Source organism: Sinocyclocheilus anshuiensis, unplaced genomic scaffold (genome assembly GCF_001515605.1).
Source record: "Sinocyclocheilus anshuiensis isolate Anshui unplaced genomic scaffold, SAMN03320099.WGS_v1.1 scaffold1371, whole genome shotgun sequence".
Classification (NCBI taxonomy): domain Eukaryota; kingdom Metazoa; phylum Chordata; class Actinopteri; order Cypriniformes; family Cyprinidae; genus Sinocyclocheilus; species Sinocyclocheilus anshuiensis.
Window position 1 is genome coordinate 645,549 of NW_015539833.1, and position 14,741 is coordinate 660,289.

General features: G+C 34.3%; 1 protein-coding gene and 1 long non-coding RNA gene across 2 annotated transcripts in view; one reads left to right on the forward strand and one right to left on the reverse strand.

Moving 5' to 3' along the window:
• Positions 1 to 8,207: 8,207 nt before the first annotated feature.
• The window catches only part of col17a1a (collagen, type XVII, alpha 1a), a 23,027-nt gene continuing 16,493 nt past the window's right edge, over positions 8,208 to 14,741 (forward strand). The window contains exons 1-14 of the mRNA XM_016480502.1: positions 8,208 to 8,306; positions 9,346 to 9,422; positions 9,554 to 9,610; positions 9,783 to 9,941; positions 10,139 to 10,609; positions 10,756 to 10,803; positions 11,377 to 11,418; positions 11,571 to 11,618; positions 11,863 to 11,997; positions 12,075 to 12,173; positions 12,283 to 12,333; positions 13,771 to 13,842; positions 13,943 to 13,996; positions 14,087 to 14,251. Coding sequence (XP_016335988.1) covers positions 9,359 to 9,422; positions 9,554 to 9,610; positions 9,783 to 9,941; positions 10,139 to 10,609; positions 10,756 to 10,803; positions 11,377 to 11,418; positions 11,571 to 11,618; positions 11,863 to 11,997; positions 12,075 to 12,173; positions 12,283 to 12,333; positions 13,771 to 13,842; positions 13,943 to 13,996; positions 14,087 to 14,251 — 1,465 coding nt within the window. The 5' untranslated portion in view covers positions 8,208 to 8,306; positions 9,346 to 9,358. The remainder of the gene's footprint in view (positions 8,307 to 9,345; positions 9,423 to 9,553; positions 9,611 to 9,782; positions 9,942 to 10,138; positions 10,610 to 10,755; positions 10,804 to 11,376; positions 11,419 to 11,570; positions 11,619 to 11,862; positions 11,998 to 12,074; positions 12,174 to 12,282; positions 12,334 to 13,770; positions 13,843 to 13,942; positions 13,997 to 14,086; positions 14,252 to 14,741) is intronic.
• Positions 10,444 to 10,971, reverse strand: LOC107684274 (uncharacterized). Its single transcript, XR_001633836.1, has 3 exons — positions 10,940 to 10,971; positions 10,752 to 10,779; positions 10,444 to 10,522 (listed from the first exon to the last, which is right to left on the reverse strand). It is a non-coding gene; the product is annotated as an uncharacterized LOC107684274 (long non-coding RNA).

Sequence of the window (14,741 nt, forward strand, 5' to 3'; positions counted from 1 at the left end):
ATTTTATTATTAACGTATTATTACTTCTTGCAAAATGTAATATTCACCGCAGTAAATTCACTAATCAAAATCCTTTATATATTGTTTATAAAAAAGAGGTTCAACAGTATATCCAAACTATTTCATCTTCCAAGAATCTCAAGGCTTTTAAAACGGTTAATTTATTTAATCTTTTTTATGTATTTTGTTAAATCTTTCGTTTTGTATTATTTATTTATTGTTACATCTATAAATGGTGCTTTGCATGTAATGTCACCTCTTTGTATGTAATGTTGATATTCTATGTATTTTTATATTTGGTACCTTGGCATTAATAAAAAAAAAAAAAAAAACTGGGACCAAGTGACGCCAGGTTCTGCGGGGAGAGAGCTGGGAGGCCACCGCCCTGTGAGCCCCAGCCCTCAGCCCACTCCCCGCCCTGCCGTCCAGTAAGGCAGAGGACTAAAAAAAAAAAAAAACTCTAACCTTAACCCTTAAATACCTTTATCCACGCCCCCTACCTTTCGGCACGCCCTAATCTTTCGCCACGCCCACTGCTCCAGCCTGTTATCCCGCGGTGTCAGTCACCTAAACGCGTGCAGCATCTGTCACCGCCTGATGGATTGCATTAAAAACATTTATTGTATTCGTAAATTTACTGAATCTAATTACTTTGTTAAAATATGTTCTCAGAAGTACTAACTGTGCACTGTCTGTTTATGGAAAGCTGTGGAGTCAGTCACAGCATCTTTCGGCTATGATTGGAAGGAGGGGCGGCGGTCCGAGGTTCGCAGTTCCCCCGCCGAACACGAGCCCAGCTCCGGCTCGAGAACGAGCACCGATACGGTGCAAAACAGAATAACAGAGACCGGTTGATTACACTTGAATTACTTTTAAAATCTAAATTGTTACTAATAAAATGTTTGTTACACATGTTTAAATGTAGGTAATATTGTAGGCTATACATGTTAAACGGTATAAAATATGCTGTATTAAGTCATTTCTGATAGGCTAATATGTAAATCTATAAGTGAAATCGTATGCCTTTATTATTCCCATGCAGTGAATTAATTTGTATACTTATATATATTTGTATAGTAGGCTATAATGAAGCCGTAACAGTGCTTGAGAGGGAGAGAAAGAGAGAGAGGGATAACATGAGCAACTATTTTCCTCAGTGAAAACTCCTGTGTGTCTCTTGTCACTGAATAATTACAAGCTATAAAGCTGATGAGAGTGAATAATGCGTCAGTCTGTCAACTATGATTAATACTCCCATCTGTATGTGAGTGAGCAGCATTTACTAGCTATGCAGAAACCCTGTGGATCAAGCCCAGACCCATACTAATGGAGTATGCATTCCTACATCTAAATATACCTATAATGCCAAATTTACTTTTTACTTCTTTTAAACGTTTTAATTTTAAACATGCATTTAATCTAGCTCTGGACCTCATTAATAGTGACTTTCTAATGGTTAATTAATGAGACGGTCTGTCTTTCCCTTATATGGTGTATGTTTACTGAAGGTATATTTGTGCATTATAAAAATTTTTCTATTATTTTTATTTGTTTATCATTCTAGTAGGGTTAGGGTTAGGGTTAAATCTAACTGTATTTATTTATTTATTTTATTTTATTGTTTTGATGCATTCGGCAGAAAAAAACAGCATGCGGCTTGTATTAATTCCAGTAGAAACAATCCACCACTTTTACTTCCCCTGGAACCGTATGTGTACCTTGATTCATCAGCAATGACTGTTCAGCGTCTATCTGATGTCAGGAATGATAACACAGCAGGTGTGGTCTTGTTTGGAACGATAAGGTCTTCACTCTAAAGGGACTTATTTGAAAAGCCTTTTTAAATTTTTTTTTATTACTATACGACTACGAGTAGTTTACAAATAAATGAAGAGTTCAGATGCAACAGCCACTAAGTGCTATCTGAAATTTTCTTCTAAAATTATCATTTTTATCAGGCTCCTATGCTTAGGTTCAGTAATTTTACCTTAATGGCAATGTATAGGTCCTTTTCTATGCCATTAAAGTAAAATAACTGCACATAAATATAGGAGCCAGATAAAAATGCTCATTTTAGATGAAAATTTCAGACGGCACATATAGAGGCTTTTGCTCCAACTCAGATCCAAGCAACATGCTCAGAAAGAAAACAAACATGAGTGGTTCAGTATGAGAATAGAAGTCCATCGTCAGAGTTACAATTACTAACTTCTATACAGTATGACTATTTTGAGTTGTGGTTTCCCATGCGAAACCACTTGATGCTGTTTGCAGTGGTTTTGCAGACCAAGTATCAAAATGACGACAGCAGTGTGATATTGGCACCAGACTCCACGCTGCATGCTTATGTTATGATTTCAATAAACATCACCTGCTCGGGCAATGATCATGTTCTGTGCTACTGAAAAATACTCCCAGAAGCGAAATAGAGGCTAGAGATATGCAGCCATCGAAAGCATTGTTGGCGGTTACAGTTGTCGTTGTTACAAACAACTATATATTGCTTTAGTATTTTACAGTTTCTCCCATACAAAGGTTCCATTAGGGTTCTTACAATGATGTCATAGAAGAAAAATTTTTGGTTCCCCAAAGAACCTTTCAATTAACGGTTCTTAAAAGAACCATATTTTTTTCTTGGTGTGAAGAAACTAAATAATCGGAATAATCTTTTTTTCACTACATTCTAAAAAAAGCTGGGTTAAATATAACCCAGCGCTGGGTTAAAAAGCGACAAACCCAGCTAACCCAGCATTTTTAAGAGTGTATAAAGAACCTTTTTGCGTAATGGATGTTACAGGTTCTTCATTAAACCACAGATGTCAATAATTTTATTATTTTTAAGAGTTTATTCACTTATTTGCTTTTCTTATGTAATGTATTTCTGGTGGGCTCATAGAACATATCATCATCAACAGGGACTACTGCTTTTTATTGTATACCTGTAAACATTTTTTTCTGTTGTGTTATTTTAAGTGTTAAAAAAGTTTCAAGATCTAGTAGCAAGAAAAGTTCAAGTATCAAGTTCCATATAGAAATGGCATCACACTGACCCTAACATGTTAAAGCTGAGTGTGTGATGAGTCTGATGACTCTTTCAAGTTTTATGTTTATCTCTGATTTCATCTCTTTTTCAGTGAAATTGTGTAGGCCTCTGGTGAGGGATGGTACTTTGCCTTAACTTGAATGTTTCTGTGAAAATTTCAACCCCGTGGCTAAGGGGAATTTCGGTCTTAAATTTTGCTTGTCATTCCTTTACAGTAAATCAAATACTGTATAATGATTTGGTAAAAATATAGGTCGAGTAGCCTTTAAACACTAAGAAAAAAACACAGCAAAGCAAATGAAGAAAAATACCTTTCTTTGGCTCCTTAATAAGGCGCTGTTGCTTTCACAATGTAAAAGTCTAAAGAATTTTTGATTGAAGCTTCCAATATTTGCTTACTTAGACCTCTGGGCATTGAGGAAAACTGACATGTTCAAACACACTGTTATGCTGCACTAGCATGAAAACACAGCCATAAATGCAAAACCGTTTCATGAATTTGAATACAATCTTAAAATATATAATAATTCAAATATATTAGTATAATTCATTATACTGTTTATAATAGGTATTTCTGTTCATGGGAGAAGAAACTTCTAAATGCAGGGTCAGTGGCTATATGATATCTAAAGCTCATGTCTTACCATTAAAACTGACAAGTTTCATTTATTGAAAGACAGCAAGAGAAAAATGCCTTGAGTAAGCTCAGTGTATTCCTTTTCATTCGTTGGTAAAAATAGTAAAATAAGACTTTTTGCAGAAGCACGTAGATAATGAAATTTGCACAGAAAATTAAGAAAAATGATATTAATTGTCTTGGAGAAATGTAAATATTTCTGTGCTTTTTAAAAAAAAAAATTTTTTTTACATAAGATCGTTTAGAGTGAGCAGTTTTCTTTTGATTAAGACATAATAATGATAAAATAAAAAAAAATAAAAAATGAATGAATTAATTCCAAATACAAGGTAAAAAAAAAAATGTTCTTATGCAAAACATGCTTTAATCTAAGATTTACTAATTAAATTTGTAAATCAATAACCATCAGTCACATTAGGACATGTCAATGATCGAGAGTAAGATGCTGTAATGACAGATTTGACTCATAAAATGACTCCAATGTGACTCACTGAGATGTGTTGCTTCGCTCCGTCACACCTGTTGAAAAATCCAAAAATACCCAAAAGGATGATCGAAATTTGCACAGAAAATTAAGAAAAATTATATTAATTGTCTTGGAGAAATGTAAATATTTCTGTGCTTTTTAAAAAAAAAATTTTTTTTTACATAAGATCCTTTAGAGTGAGCAGTTTTCTTTTGATTAAGACATAATAATGATTAAAAAAAAAATTAAAAAAAAGAATTAATTAATTCCAAATACAAGGTAAAAAAAAAAAATGTTCTTATGCAAAACATGCTTTAATCTAAGATTTACTAATTAAATTTGTAAATCAATAACCATCAGTCACATTAGGACATGTCAATGATCGAGAGTAAGATGCTGTAATGACAGATTTGACTCATAAAATGACTCCAATGTGACTCACTGAGATGTGTTGCTTCGCTCCGTCACACCTGTTGAAAAATCCAAAAATACCCAAAAGGATGATCATGATGAGCTCACTGTGTTTCTGTATCACACTGGATGGCAGGTGTGTGATCCTTAAAAAATCCCCCATCAATGAAAATTAAATTTTTTTCTAATATGTCTAATGCTCAACATCCTCTCAAGCATCAACATCTAATTGACACCTTCTAACATCCAGTGAAAACCATTTTAGCCACATCATTTTTTGTGGTTTGACATCTTTACTCTAGTTTGTGCTGACCATTTGCATTCTAGCAGTACAAATGGTCATCATTACTGCCAAGCGTTTGGCTGCTCAGTGAGGAATTTGAAGGGACTTCATGACTTTCCTATTGCCAGGTATAATTCCCATGACTCCTGCCAATATATGCATCTCATTTTAGTAATAGCTACAGAATGCAATGGAAGCAAGGCTAATTTTCATAACCTATAGCACAGGTTGCGATCTATCCTCAAGTCATCATAATTCAACTTAAAGAACTTTCTCCCAGGCAATTTATCTGGTCCCTAATGATTTTTGTTCCTTGTTTTTGCAAATAAAAGTGCCTCAGGGGTCTCATGATGTGACAGCCCCCCTCGTCATGTCAAAACTCGCCTGTAAGTGGCTGTAGGTCAGAAAAACTGCTATATTGCATGTAAAGGGGTAAAAAGCATGCATGCCGGGTCCTGGATTACTCATCATATCTGAACGTGCCTGCTCGTAAATATAACCGCTTTTGGAGCACATCTTTATACAGAAGAACAGGGGTACAAGAAGAAGATTATACTCATTTCGCCTAAACAAGAGTCAAGGTGAGTTTTAACATGCTCTTTTAAATGAAAAGTTGTCGTTTTGCTATTGAGGGACTTTCCTGTTGAAGAAACTGCATTGCTCGATTTTATGACTGAACTGGTACTGTTATCGAGTGCAAGTTCAAGATTGTGTGTTCACAGATTGGAAAAGTCTGTCAGGTTGGTGATAAACTAGGAACAGCCAAACTGCTCACCTGTTAATTAAAAACACTGGCAATGAAAGGGTGACATTTTTTGGCACATTCTCAGGCTTCAAACTGGAATAGTCAAATAAAAAATGTATTATATAATCCATAATATAGAAGAATCTTCTAAGATTTGATCTGTCTATTAACCCCTTAACTGTCACCCCCCCATTTTTTAAAATAGGCATGAAAGTGCACTATCCAAACTTAAATTGTTGTAATTTATTAACACTTTGGAATACAGACCTAAGGTTGGTCTCTTTTTAAAGAAGTCAGCAGATTATTGCAAAATAGTTTTTTCAAAAAATGAAAGTATCACAAAGTTATAGAAGTTTAAATGTACTGTAAATAAAATGCACTATATTAATTTTATTTTATTTTATTTATTATAAATATTTTACATAACAGGTTTTACTCTAAAATTGGAAAAAAATGAAAGCCTTATGTCTAAATAAGTTATGTTCCAAATTTGAAGTTGATATGAAAAAAATTGAGGTTCCTGTGACATTTTATTTTGGGCGTCATACCACAAACAGCCACCGGGCGCCATCCAAACTCCATTAAAAACATTTTAATGCATTTTTTTTGTCACAAATGGCTAGATTTCTCTGTCAATATTACTTTCATCTCAAAATAACCACCAAATATGGAATCCTGAGACTCAGACCTTTCCAATTATGTTTTTTTGTCAAGATTATAAAAAGGTTTGATTCTAAAAGACCATAATGCATTTTGTAATATGACACTTGACACTATCCACTAAGGGGGAGGAGACCGCCAAAGGATTTTAAAGTACCATTTCTATGGTAACGCAATGTCTGATTTCAAAATGGTTTTCAAAGGATGAATCTTGGGCTTCTAAGCTTTCAAAAAGAGCACCAAGCGTCCCACAGGTGGGACGGTGACAGTTAATGTTTGATGTATAAGAATTACACTTTTTTTCAGCTCAAATGAACCCCAATTATGTGTAGCTTCCATCATCAACATACTGAAAGACTCTAATCTGTAACGGAAAATATCTTGTAAGTATTCATTTGTGGTCATGAGCTTATTGTGTTTAGACGTATAATTTATGATCAAAACTTGACAGAAAAAATGTCATACGTATTACAGAACAAGCACAGACACATACACATACACATACACATACACATACACATACACATACACATACATAAACACGAGTTTGTTTATGCAGTGTGGGTTTAGTGGCTGTTGTTCTAATTTAGTTGTATAATAGATTCATGACTGTAGCTCTGTGTATCTTTCACTCTGCCATTCATGAATGACTCATTAGCAGAGTAATTTCAGGGTGTAGAGCTCCTCGTAGCTTGAGAAAGTCTCTTGAAAGTGAATAAATGCCAGGCGAACACATCATTACTGTTTTACAGGTGTAATGATGACTATTACACGGCAATAGTAGTGATAAACCTTGCTTTGAACACGTGACAATAGCAGAGGTGCCGAAGGTCAAGATTGGTGATAGATGAATGCATGCATGCATGGATGAACATAGAATGAATGGAATGGAATGCTGTATGCTTGCTTCCAGAAAATATATATTTTTAAATATATATTTTTTTAATTAAAATAAATCGTATAATGCATCAATATTGTTATAAATCAGACTTATATTACTTTATTTATTATATTATTATAAAACATTCTTATATTATACTTACATTTATTTATTTATTTATTCAAATTCCAAAATATTTGTTATGTTGTCTCATTTAACATTAAATGTTGTCTACATTCATTTATATTAACATAATGGTGATTGCCATATTACAATCAAAAATAAACAATTAGAGATGGGAAACTGCTTTATAAGAACATAACGTGGAAATGTGTTCATTTTATTATTATTGTTATTGTTATTATTAATTGACTGGTATTAATGTGCATATTATCAATGAGTTTTGAGGAATTTTAATGACTTATTTATATGACATGACTTACTTATTTCTGTTCCATTTAATTTGTTGCTGAATTTATTTCATTTTCATTCGCTTAGCCTGCGGTCAAAAATGTTTTGAAATATAGGCCTATATAAAAACAAAGTACAAAAATGTACTTTTAAACTCACTTTACTAACAAAAAAAAAGTTAATTGAAAGTAATTAAAATGACTTTTCATTAATAAAAAAGTGCTGGGATCAAAACTCCAAAAGCTCCATGATAAGAAAACTGATTTTGTAACGTTTAAGTATCACCAAGACTACTAATGTATTTATAAAATTAAAGGACTGATAATAGAGGTGACCTTTCACAGCAAACTCAGAAATAATTGAATTCAAATCCTTCATACACTATATGGTATCAAGTGTCAGGTGAGGATATTATACAGTGGGTACGGAGGAAAACTTCAGGTTTAAACTTGTTGACTTCAGATGTGATAAGAAGGCTTGAAATCCAAGCTGAAAAATATTTTTATGAGGGGTGCTGGGATTGAACTTGAACTGAAAAACATCAGTGTGTTGATACAGTACAGACTATTTGACATGAGACGGAAAATTATAACTGCCTTGAGGAAAACTTCAGGTTTAAACTTGTTGACTTCAGATGTGATAAGAAGGCTTGAAATCCAAGCTGAAAAATATTTTTATGAGGGGTGCTGGGATTGAACTTGAACTGAAAAACATCAGTGTGTTGATACAGTACAGACTATTTGACATGAGACGGAAAATTATAACAAGTGGTAAGTGCCAATTTCTTCTGAGTAAAAATTCTGTCTTTTTTTTTAATGAATTTTGTGGTTTCATAAATATGCTTTTGTAGTATTTGTTTATTTTAATTTGTACATTTGTAAATAAAATTCAGATGCAGTTTTCTGCATTTTCGTCGCTGGTTAACTAAATGAACACACTTAAAAATGTATATACTGTGTTCTTGAGAATCTTGGATTCAGCAAAGAACCCTCTTGTAACCCAAAAAAAAAAACGTTTTGGCTGTAAAGAATTGAGCTGAGTTGCTGTTTGGGTATTCAGTTAAATTAGTGTATTAGTGTCTAGATTCTTTTTCTAAAAGCTTAGAAGATAAATAATATACTGTATATATATATATATATATATATAAACAAAGAATGAGGTATCAGGCATTAAACTCTTTCTTATTGCATCAGGCATTAAAATCGTCTAATTGTAAACTTTATTTTAAGCAAAGGGAAGGTGTTGCTGCATATTGTAAAAAGAATAGAAGGCAAGAGGAACCACAAAGCTAGGTTTAAAGCAAGATAAAGATCTTTACTAGCTAAAAAGATAATTTAATGGGATGTAAATTAATTTATCAACCACTAAGGATATGCTTTAATGAGCTGCATTTGAAATAATAAGTTGCATTTGAAGGTATCAGGCATTAAACTCTTTCTTATTGCATCAGGCATTAAAATCGTCTAATTGTAAACTTTATTTTAAGCAAAGGGAAGGTGTTGCTGCATATTGTAAAAAGAATAGAAGGCAAGAGGAACCACAAAGCTAGGTTTAAAGCAAGATAAAGATCTTTACTAGCTAAAAAGATAATTTAATGGGATGTAAATTAATTTATCAACCACTAAGGATATGCTTTAATGAGCTGCATTTGAAATAATAAGTTGCTTTTGAAATAATAGTCCTGCATTGTTCATTTTCTATTTGCATGCATTTTTTGAAAAGCATGTTGAATTAATGAAGTTGATGATACATAAAATAAAATCTTTAAAAAAATCTTATTTTATTAATAAGAGTCACTTTGGGTTACAGTAATTAACATGGAATGGACAAGCTAACCACAACCAAGATTGTGAAAGCAGAGGGGGGATCTGGAGGATCTGGAAAAGGTGAGCATGGAAAAATAACACCTTTATATTTCTAAGAATTAAGTAATTTATGACAAATAGTAAAACTGTAAATTGTGCATATAATGTAAATGAATTTGTCCCTTGATCTGAATTATATTAAAAAATGACAGAAATCCAAAGACACACAGAAACTGTAACAACCACAAGACTGTCATCTCTACCTCCAAGTAGGTTTAAACAACATTTCTGACATAACTACACAATTACATTAATAGTTACATTAAAAACTATTAATTGTGCTGTTCTCTAAATTGAAATGAACGCAACGGGAGACCCCGTTCGAAAGGGAACCGTGCGATCTTCTTCGCTGCTGAATGTTATTTGGTGTCTCACCACTAGAAGGCAACAGCAGCTCCGTGAGCAGCCAACAGGTACTGACCTCCACTGTGACCAGCTCAGGCTCTGGAGGAGCTTCAGGAGGAGCTGTTCTGGTGGAGAAGAAGATCATCACCCAGAGCAGTGCTGAAAGAGACGCTTCCAGAAGTTATGTCATATCCTGTGAGTCCAGAAATCATCCAGCTTTAACCAGCTACTGAGATACACAGAAAAAATATTATTATTAAATCACAAAATTATTACAATTATTAATTCACAAAGCTGTTGGTCAGCCTGTGCAACATATCTACTGGAATATCCATAGTAGAGAGATGCATTGCCCAATTATTGAAGTTGATCAGTAATTCTCTCTTCTCCAGCCTCCTCGTCTGGAAGTTCAGGCAGCAGCAGTTCAGGAGCAGGATCTGTGATAAGTGGATTTGATGAAATATCTCGCGTAACCGGACCGATTAGTAGCTCTACAGTTAAAAGCAAAAGCTCTGCAGTTAAAAGCTCTAGCAGTGTCTCTACCTCCATCACAACAGTAGGTGGTTCCTCAGCAACAGGTGGAGATCTTTCCTCTGGATACGGGTGCATCTCCTCCTCTGAGTTTGTGTCTGGTTCTTCAGGCAGTTCTGTTAGTGTTTCTGGAGGCAGTATGAACATATCCAGAGGTAGAGGAGGTGGCGCTGGCTCCTCTGCAGTCATGTCTGCCGCAGGAACCTCCAGCTCCATGACTGTGACCAAGTTCAGCTCCTCGTCGCCTAGTGGCACAAGGAAAGGTTTGAGTTACAGCACAGTTCCTACAGAGAGGAAGACCAGTCTGAGCCTTCACACTGGAGGATATGAGGGTAAATCAGAGATTATGACTCTTTAGGATATATTGATTGATTTCAAATGAGAGGAATTTCACACTGCGTGTGTAATTGTTGATATTAGTTAAAATAGGCATTATTAATCAGATTAAACAGTATGTATGTAATTTATATTTACCCAGGGAGCTCCAGTGGCAATTCTTCCCCTGAATACATAAAGAAAGAATATGGTATGTCCATTTAGTATTTTGTTTTGGGACTGGTCTGAATTTCAGGGGGGAAAACAAATTTGTAATTTGTAGTATGCATGACAGAAATCATTCATTTATCATTAATCAGCACAATTTACAAAACCCACAAACTCACCTTTTTTCTCACCTACTGGTGTTTAACTGGTTCCGCCCCTTTTAAAAATATAGCTAATGGTCTTTAAATACGTCACACCCGTGAACCGTGATTTGCTACCTGCTTGCATGAGGGGCGGGACATGCTCGTTATTGGGAGCATTTGATTGGACATAAAATGTGTGCACAATACGTCATCAATACATATAAATCTATAAAGTAATACGTTATTACAGTATTTATGTCTTTACAATGATCTAGCAAAACAAAACTGCTAGCGGCCTTTTGTTGATTTATGTTCGTGAAAGCGTACTTACCTCGGGTAAAAATAAGCAACGACTGACTCTCTTATAATATGAATCTTGTTCTTGTTCTTCTTGTTATTAGTATTATTATTTTATTTGTGATACTTGCGTTTCTCCAAATTCAGCTTCAATGTTTTGTTGTTTTTTTCGGCAGTTTCGACAAGTGTTGCCACTAGAGGACGCACTCAAACACGAGGTATTTGGTATTTCTGATATATAATACTTAGTTTTACTTCCAGAACTTCACAACCATCTTAAATTACATTTTTTTAAGTAAAAAACGGCTCTTTTAATTTATGTCATCTTTAGGTCTAATTTTAAATCTTAATGTTATCTTTTTCTTTTCAGAGAGTGAGATCAGAGCCAGATTGCAGAGTGCCTCTCCCTCCACTAGATGTCAGTGTTACTCACGTTCAGTCAAAAATCTATTATGTGTTAATTTACTAAGTGGCTAATAATTGCATAATATAATATTATATGTGCATTATTTTCGTTATTTCACCTTTTAAATTATATATTGATTATTACAGTGTATATGCTGCATATAGGATATATGTTATATATATTAAGATATTTTTGTAAGATATTAGTTAGTGTGGCCTTGAGTTACAGAAAATGATAGGTAGTGTCATATATTTAGGGACAGAGCTGGATGATGTGAAGAGATTACTGAAGGGAAGTCGCTCCGGGAGCATCAGTCCACCTCGCTCTCCCACCAACACTCTACCTATCCCGAAAAAAGCCAGTGTGGACACCCGTCATGAGAGCCAGTCAGGTAACACTCACTCACAAGCACAGATATATGCCTGTGATTCACACAGCACAGCCAATCCACTAATTTATGTCTTTCAGGTTATGACGGCACAGTCCTGGATGCTGGATTCAGCGGATATTACACCAGCCCAAACAATCTCAGTTACACCACACTGCAACAACCATCATCACCCATAGGTTACACAGAGACAATGTGGTTGTGTCTGACTGTGTGCATGCATTTCTGTGTGTTAAAGTTGAAGATACTAATAAAAAAAGTAACTGATCATGTGCTGTTTCGTTGTAGGTGGCATGCAGAATAATCTGACCCTCAGCTCATCTGCCTTCAGTAGTGCAGGTCATTACATTCACACTGCCCTCAAGAGGCACCATTACAATGATACACTAAAAAACACTGCACTACACCAAATCTTTAAAAAAAAAAATTTTTCTTTCACAAAAAATAATAATAACTTAATTTTTGAGCTCTGGTTAAATCTTAAAATGCCCAAAAATTGATAAAGTACCTCCCAGCTAACAAAAATACGTTTTTATGAACGTTTTGCTAATGTTCCCATTAAGAAAATGTTATTTCTGAATGTTATCTGAATGTTCAGTGTTTAAATTGTTTTAAAAACGTTTTTTTTTAACAGTAGAGAAGACATTAAGGGAACATTCCATTTGATAATTTAGCAGAAATTGTGGGAACAAACGTCTCTGAACATTCTGAAACAAGTAGTAAAAAATGTTAGATAAATGTCCAACTAAAACATAAAAAAAAACCCGTCATGAGAGCCAGTCAGGTAACACTCACTCACAAGCACAGATATATGCCTGTGATTCACACAGCACAGCCAATCCACTAATTTATGTCTTTCAGGTTATGACGGCACAGTCCTGGATGCTGGATTCAGTGGATATTACACCAGCCCAAACAATCTCAGTTACACCACACTGCAACAACCATCATCACCCATAGGTTACACAGAGACAATGTGGTTGTGTCTGACTGTGTGCATGCATTTCTGTGTGTTAAAGTTGAAGATACTAATAAAAAAAGTAACTGATCATGTGCTGTTTCGTTGTAGGTGGCATGCAGAATAATCTGACCCTCAGCTCATCTGCCTTCAGTAGTGCAGGTCATTACATTCACACTGCCCTCAAGAGGCACCATTACAATGATACACTAAAACACACTGCACTACACCAAATCTTTAAAAAAAAAAAAGTTTCTTTCACCAAAAATAGTAATAACTTAATTTTTGAGCTCTGGTTAAATATAAAATGCCCAAAAATTGATAAAGTACCTCCCAGCTAACAAAAATACGTTTTTATGAACGTTTTGCTAATGTTCCCATTAAGAAAATGTTATTTCTGAATGTTATCTGAATGTTCAGTGTTTAAATTGTTTTAAAAACGTTTTTTTTTTTAACAGTAGAGAAGACATTAAGGGAACATTCCATTTGATCATTTAGCAGAAATTGTGGGAACAAACGTTGCTTTTGAATGGTCTCTGAACATTCTGAAACAAGTAGTAAAAAATGTTAGATAAATGTCCAACTAAAACATAAAAAAAAAACATTATATGAATTATATGAATGTATGAACATTTTTTTGTGCTAACGTTTTGAGAATGTTATTAAAGACCAAACAACTTTGAACGAATGCCCTGTTAACATTACCAGAATAATGTTTGTTGATAACATTGAGAGAACCTTGCCAGAACGTTAACAGAACATTCCCTGTTAGCTGGTCTTATGCTGATGGCTGCCCTCTGTGTTTCTGTTCCTCTCAGCATATGGGATGCATAATAACCTGTCAACATCTGGTGGTGCACTCATGGTTAATGGAATCAGTGCTGGCCAAGGTAAACTCAACCTTGTATCTGTATAATGACTTTAATACACTGATGCAGTGCATGCAAATAACTATAGTAAGAGATTTATGATGTCTGTTTGTACTTCTAGTGTATGGGGCACAGAATAACGTTGGCAGCGCTGGATTGGCCACCACTGTTACTAGTAATAATAATTTTACTTAAAAATGTGTCAGATTAAAACATTGCAACATTACCAAATGAAAATTCTTTCTTTTTCATGTCACATTCACAGCTATTCCCAGCAGCCCTATCACCGCTGATGACGTGTTTGTGAAAGATGGCAAGTTTATTGCGATTGGAAAAGAAAATGTAGCAGCTAAGAAAGAGAGTGAGAGACTGGTCATGTCCAAAAACACTGGCAAACTGTTCATCACTTCCACCACCAGTGCTGGAGCAGGTAGACAGCAGAGACTTTTTTTGTAGCTTAATATACAGTTTAAATAGTAATTTAATTAGTAAAAAAAAATCTAGTTGCTCCAGTTGAACTGGGTAAAATAGTGAAATACTGTATACACTATTGTTCAGACATTTGGAGATGTTTTTAAAAGAAATTAATACTTTTCTTGAGCAAGAACACATTAAATTAATTAAAAGTTACAGTAAAGACATTTATATTGTTACAAAAGGTTTCTATTGCGAATACTGTTCTTTTAAAATATCTATTCATTAAAGAATTCTGAAAAAAAAAAAATGTATAGTGGTTTCCACAAAAATGTCCTGATAATAATAAGAAATGTGTCTTAAGCAGCAAATCAGACAACATTGTCCTCTGAAGGATCATGTGACACTGAAGACTTATTTTAAATTGTAATAATAATATTACTGTATTTTTGATCAAATAAATGCAGCCTTTGTAAGCAAGAGACTTCATTCAAACACGCACACAC